At 37.1% G+C, this 7,268-nt stretch overlaps 1 protein-coding gene across 1 annotated transcript; it reads left to right on the forward strand.

The window, feature by feature from the left end:
* The first annotated feature begins 4,862 nt into the window (after positions 1–4,862).
* Positions 4,863–6,861, forward strand: LOC124823030 (mitogen-activated protein kinase kinase kinase 18-like). The gene has a single exon (XM_047295155.2). It carries the CDS (start codon positions 5,172–5,174, stop codon positions 6,513–6,515), a length of 1,344 nt encoding a protein of 447 aa, XP_047151111.2. The 5' UTR covers positions 4,863–5,171; the 3' UTR covers positions 6,516–6,861.
* The last annotated feature ends 407 nt before the right edge of the window (positions 6,862–7,268 follow it).

Genomic DNA, 7,268 nt, shown 5'->3' on the forward strand with positions numbered 1-7,268 from the left:
TTAGTTTAATTTAGTTTTCTAATTTAAAAATCATAAATTTAATTATTTTAACTAAATTTGGTCAAATTTATTTAATATATTTCTCAATTAATATTAAAACAAAAATATATCAAAAAATAACTCAAATACTGTATTTAATCTATTTAAAATATGAAATAAATTTAATAAAATTTAATTAAAATAAATATTCACATATTTATAATATTGGAGAACTAAATTAAGTCAAGAAGGATTAATTTTAATTTTACTTAAAGTTAAGAAATTAAAATTTACTTTGACTTATCTTCACCACTTTACTTTCTATTGCTTTTGGTAATATCCAAATATTTTGAAAATTGTTTTTATTGTAGACAATTTTTCATTTCAAAATCAGCCAATTTTTTTTTCGTTTTCCTTTCTCTAAATTAGGCATTTGTCTTCGTAACTTTAAAAATAATAAGGTTTAATCCTTTACTACATCCCTATTTATGTACGAATTTCTCAATTGGGTCCTCGTTTTTTAAAGTGTATCAAAATGGTCCCTAATTTTGAAAATTGATATCAATTGAGTCCTTTCCGTTAAGTTGGCTGGACGACGTTAAAAAAATTGATGAGTGGATGCTGAGATGACGAACGAGCGCTCGTCCACCAGCAAACGAACGCTCGTCCAGCAGCGAACGAACGCTCGTCCACCAGAGAACGAACGGTCGTCCAGTGTGGAACGAACGGTTGTCCAGCAGTAAGAGGTCGACGAGCGTTCGTTCTCTGGTGGACGAGCGTTCGTTCGCTGCTGGACGAGCGTTCGTTCGCTAGTGGACGAGCGCTCGTTCGTCATCTCAGCATCCACTCATCAATTTTTTTAACGCCGTCCAGCCAACTTAACGGAAAGGACTCAATTGATATCAATTTTCAAAATTAGGGACCATTTTGATACACTTTAAAAAACGAGGACCCAATTGAGAAATTCGTACATAAATAGGGATGTAGTAAAGGATTAAACCAAATAATAAAGCTAGAATCATTATTTGTTAAATCAACAACAATTCATTAATTAAAATCTTGATGAATGTATTTTCAGTGGTATAATAATCTATATTTTACACTGTGAAATTTGTAATGTCCCGACAACTGTATAGTCCCATACCTATACAGTCTTTAGATCCCTCTCATTCCGGTGTACGTTCGATTCATCCATTAAAGATTCGTAAATCTAGATCTAATTCTTCTCTCATATAATTCATTTTCGACTTGTAAAATCAATGTTGAAAATAATTTTATTTACACTTATCCTTTTATATATAACTGATTAAAACCTTTTAACTTACTACATTATCTAACTGATTCTAAGATCAATAAAAATAAAAAAATTCTACGTATTAGCGTTGGTTTATCTTTAAACAATGACACTTAACATGCAATAAGAAGATCCCTATTATAATAATAGAAAAATGTCAAATTAAGAGTACTAACTCTGAAAGAATAAGGGATACCACAAAAGTGTACATATTGCCAACAATGTGTTCCTCTTATACAAGACAAGACAAATTTTAATACCATACCCTATCTCAATTATAATATACTATAATCTAATCAAAAGAATCACCCAAATCTTATAAACATTTTTTTAATACTATTTCTAACTAATGTGACGCATCTCAAGATACATGATAAAACGTGGACCAACTGTATTAGACTAAACAACGATATGAAAACTCATTATACTAGGCATCAAATAATTAAGAAAATCGTCAAAAGGCTTAATTTTGAATGTAGATGTAATTCATTTTTATTTTTATATCTTCTTATGTATTTGAATATTTATGTCATTTAAATGAAATTGATGTGATTTCCTTCATTAATAATAATAAATGAATTCGTATGAATAATCTATTAATTTATATTTTTGTTTTAGTTTTTTTCCTTTTTTTTCTTCTTCCTCTTCTTTTCCAAACCCTACAATCCTTCATCAAGAGAGAAAAATAAAATCATCTTAAAGAGAAAAAGAGAACAAAGAATTGATGGGGTTGCTTCAATTATACAAATTAGAATTTTGGCTTAATTACCTACTTAGTCCCCATGTTCGGAGGTAATTTGCTGTTTAGTACCCGGTTTTAAAAATGTAGGCATTTGATACCTATGTTTTGCAATTTGTATCAATTGAATCCTACCCACTTAACGCCGTTATAAATCTAACATTTTTCTGACTGTGTATGTGATTTGTGGACGAGCGTTTGTGGACGAGCGACGAGGACGATCGTCCAGCGAAGAGGACGCTCGTCCAGCGAGGCAGAAGAGGACGCTCGTCCAGCGAAGCGAACGCCCAGTCAGGCAGAAGAGGACGCTCGTCCAACGAAGCGAACGCTCGTCCATAACCGCTCGTCCACAAATCACATACACAGTCAGAAAAAACGTTAGATTTATAACGGCGTTAAGTGGGTAGGATTCAATTGATACAAATTTCAAAACATAGGTATCAAATGCCTACATTTTTAAAACCGGGTACTAAACAGCAAATTACCTCCGAACATGAGGACTAAGTAGGTAATTAAGCCTAGAATTTTTTTTAAATATTTAATTGAATGAGAACACTATGAAAACCATTTTTTTATGCTATATTGAATGAATCGGTGAAAAACACAAAAAATTCGTGGTTTGGCATTGCACAAGCCAGAAAACATTGTATACGATGGTTGTAGTAAAATGAAAGGCAATTTAAGTGTTGATAGTAAACAAAAGAGAGGAAAAAAAGGGAATGCTCAGTGTGATGTTTGCATGGTGAGCACAAAATATGGAATGTTTTGAGTGCATTTGAACAACATGGGCTCATCACAAACCATTAATGACCACTCTTTTGTCCCTCTCTTTGCAGACAAAGTTCCGCACCATCACAATTTGCAACAAACCCGTTTCCCATCTCTTGCAAATTTTCATGCACATCTCAATTTTCAAGTCAACAAATCAGAACTACTATTTTTTTTTTATCCTTTGTAGATAAGAAATATGGATTACACGTCTTTGCTTCTGATCATTAAGTGGCTTTATCTGCTTCTTTTAAAGATGAAAAGGAAAAAAGGGTTCGATGCTTTGTTTTTAGTTTCAATTTGACTCAGTGGAGGCATAAAGAAAATGGCTGAGCTAACGTTCACAAAATGTTCTCTTCCTCTTCGTCTATCCCACTAAAAATATCAATATCTTTTTAACTTCAAATTTTAAAATAATAAATTTATGAGTTTTAACTTTAATTTATAGTTGAATTTGAAACAGTAAGTCCAAGAATTGAATATATTAGAAATGGAAAATTGTTGGAAAAGATGTGGACACCACATAGCGCGTCACATAAATAGATGATGCGTTGCGGCAATATGCAAGTCAAGTCATGAACCACGTTGCTTAACTCTAATAACCACCACCTTATCCAAACCAAGTACTTCACCGAGTAACCACCTATATTATTATTATTTTCCACTATTTTTCTTCTTCTTCTTCTTCCTCGTGTCTTAGTGTCAAAGGATCTAAATTGAAACTACTGAGAAAATACGTTCCTACGTGTCACTTTTTCCTTCTTCCCAATCTTTCCAGATATTCGTGGACCCATTCACAAGCCAAATGGCAAGATTATACAATTCTAGTACCTACTTCAAACCCCTTCCAAAATAATCTACGAATCCATGTTCGAATTGAATCCCTAGTTTCCCTTTCAAATCATTTTTTCAATGCCAAAAGTCATGTTTACGCGGACACACAAACCCTCCCCAATTTCCTTTCCGTAACGTTTTGTCCAATTCCTAAACCCTATTCGGTCAAGTTCAATTAAATTCGTAACCACATTTGTTACATTTTGTAATTTGCGAAAAAGAGTAAGCCAGCGCGAAAAAAAAAAAGTTGGGGAATCGAGCACTGACTTTGCTGTTTAAGGCGAAGCATTGCATTGAATTTAAGTGAGGGTTTGGTGGGTTTTCTGTATAATTTTAGGCAAACCGAAAATTGAGATAATATGAAAGCTTGGTGTAGTAGGACGGTGAGACCAGGTGCCACATACTTATAAGGAAGCGTCTGCCCAATTTTTCCATGAATTTCTCACACCCCCACAAACACATCTTCTGAAAGATACTATCAGATTTTGGGACCTTACCAGAGTCCAAACTATCCACATGCAAACAATTTTCCGAAACTGCACATCCGAATAAAAATGCGGATAAACAAATAAAAAATTGTAATGGAATTGGAGCGATGCACGTCACAGCCACTGACTAAAGCCACACACAGGCATCTACATCCAGACATCTCCCAATTCATCTCCTTTACGAGTCTCTGGCATCGTCTCCACAACTCCGTGGACCAACACGTTTCTGCCACGTGGTCCTTCCCCCATCCACTTCCATTTTACCTTCTTCGCCACCTCCTCCACCGTGTTATATGTTATGCTCTGTTCCCTTTCCCAACATTTAACATCTACCACCTCTCAACCATATACCCTCCCATTCCCCTTCACAACCACATGTTCCAATTAATATTCCCACGCAACACGACAATATATAACCACAAAATCAACTCCTTCCATGTCCTAATAATTATAATAGTCAATTAAAACCCAACGCCTCTTCTCACACACCCCCCAACTTTTATTATAATCATAAAACAATAATGTCACCCCTCATCTCTGCTTCCATCTAAAAGTAAAAAAAAAAAAAATTACCTTTTACATTAAGTAGATGTTGTGGAAAAATATTTAGATTAATTTTGATGTTATTATATTGAGGTTGATGAAGATGGAAGAAAAAGATTAATGTAAAAAGTGGTGGAGTGACAAGTGGAATGGAAATTGAATGATGAAGTGGTGTGGATAAGGATTAAAAAACCAATCCATCTCCATAAGAAAAGAACAGTGTCCAGTGCTTCATTCCCACAATCCTTCGTTTACGTCAAAAACATTACCGCCCAAAACTTTCAGATGTCCATCTCAACGTCACCACCGCTTTTTCTTAATTATCCAATTTCATAAATGCCACGCTGTACAACAACCAAACCTTTTATTACAGACACCGAATGTTATGTCGTGTTAATAGAACTAACAAACGTCCAAACACCAACCCACTGCGTTGCTTATATATACCCCCACAGGCAATTCACGTACAAACGTCAATTACACAACTTTAGAGTTCCAACTCAAACAGACGGAGAAAAATTAAATTATGACTTCTTGGCTGAGAGGCAGGTGCGTCGGGAAGGGCGCGTTTGGAGTTGTCAACGCGGCGGTTTCCACAGCTGATGGTCGGGTATTCGCGGTGAAGTCCGTCGACCGTGGATTGGGGCACCCTCGTCGGCTGGAGGCGTTGGAGAACGAGATTGAGATTTTGAAACGCGTGGCGTCGCCACACGTGGTCGCTTATCTCGGCGACGACGTCACGTTCGAGCACGGCGGAACGGCGTCGTTCAGGAACCTTCATCTTGAGTACATGCCAGGTGGCACCGTCGCTGATCTGGACCGCGCTGACGTGGACGAGAGTTTGGTGAGGCGCTACGCGTGGTGCCTAGTGAGCGCACTGCGTGACGTCCACGCGCGCGGCTTCGTTCACTGCGACGTCAAGGGGAGGAACGTGCTCCTCTCCGGCAACCGTGCGGCAGCGAAACTCGCCGACTTCGGCTCGGCAGTGGAAGTCGAAGTTCCGCAGGATTTGTTGCCCCGCGGGAGTCCGATGTGGATGGCGCCGGAGGTGGTTCGCCGGGAGCGGCAGGGGCCGGAGTCAGATGTGTGGTCGCTGGGTTGCACGGTGATCGAGATTGTCAACGGGAAACCGCCGTGGGAGGATCACGGTGTGGACACGCTGAGTCGAATCGGTTACTCGGACGAACTGCCGGAGTTTCCAAGCAAACTGTCAGAGCTAGGGAAGGATTTTCTAGAGAAGTGTCTGAGAAGAGAATGGAGAGAGCGGTGGAGCTGCGATCGGCTGCTGCAGCATCCATTTTTGCTTCCCTACGCCGTAGTTGAATCGTCGCCTCGTTGCGTTCTGGACTGGGTTGACTCGGAGTTCGCGGAGTCAGAACATAACGACCTTGAAGAAGAAGCAGGGTGGTTAGAATTTAACCGTAATGAAAATTCAGTTAAAAATAGAATTAGTAAATTAGCAACAGAATCGAGGGTAAATTGGGAAACACAGGGTTGGGAAGCGGTGAGGGAAGTTGAGCTGAACGAAGAATCATGGTCATCGAGAACAACAGGTGAAACCGAAGAAGGGGTTAATTGGGAATTTAGCAATGTGGTGGGAGTAGGGAGTTGTGGGGAATGTTGGAACTGTGAAGGGGTAAATCGGGAAATAGAAGAGTTTGGTGAGGAGTGTAAGAGTGGTGGAGGTTGGGAAAGGGGAGTTCTGATAATTTACAGTTGTAAAACTTTGATACGATGTTATTTGTTGTTGTTAATATATTTAAATACATTATGGTTTTGGATCATTTATGGTGTTTACCTGTGTTTATTGGAAAAGTGTGTAATGCAATCGAGAGAGACAAGAAATTGGGTGGAATGTATAAGAAATTGATTAGGTTGGGTGGTGTGAACTGTGAAGAGGGGAATGATGGTCACAGTTGGACACATGATGGAAATGATATGGGAGATCTGAACTGAGATGGGGATTTCAGATGTTAAATTCAAAATGAAAACCAAGAAAAGGTTAAGCTAAGCAAAATACAATTAGCTCATTAGATGATCATATAATCAGACCATTGATTAAGTGTGCAAATCAGACTAAATTTCATAAATTAATTCTTTTAAAACATGCCAAGAGAGACCTTGCACTACCAAGTACAATCTTTCAAAATCTTATTCACTTTTTACTTTTCTTTTTTTTCAAGCTCAAAATCTTATCCACTTTAAAATTATTTTTAAATAATGATTAGATAAAATTTAATTATTAAAACTTAAAATACCAATAGTTGATGTTTTAGTAAAAATATTAAAAACAAGAAGTTAAGAGAAACATGGTCTGCAGATAGAATAATCCAATTCTTTAAAATATTTTCTAAGGATTTATTAGTTGGATTACCTAGACTGATTGAATAAAATGTTGTTTTTGGTGAAGTTTATGTAAGTATAAACATAATTATATGTGAAGCTCTGTAGAGAGAAAAAATGTAGGATCTCTTTGTGAACTTTTGGAGTTTGTAATTGAGGATAATGTATTTTTAAGGATGCCCTCTACATGTCCAAGAACTTTTCTTCTAAATTCAATGAGCTATATCAGATTTTGTCAATGCTTGGTCCAATGACTTATAAGATTGATTTACCTCTTCAT

Source organism: Vigna umbellata, chromosome 1 (genome assembly GCF_029865625.1).
Source record: "Vigna umbellata cultivar VRB3 chromosome 1, Vumbellata_1.0, whole genome shotgun sequence".
In the NCBI taxonomy this organism is placed as follows: domain Eukaryota; kingdom Viridiplantae; phylum Streptophyta; class Magnoliopsida; order Fabales; family Fabaceae; genus Vigna; species Vigna umbellata.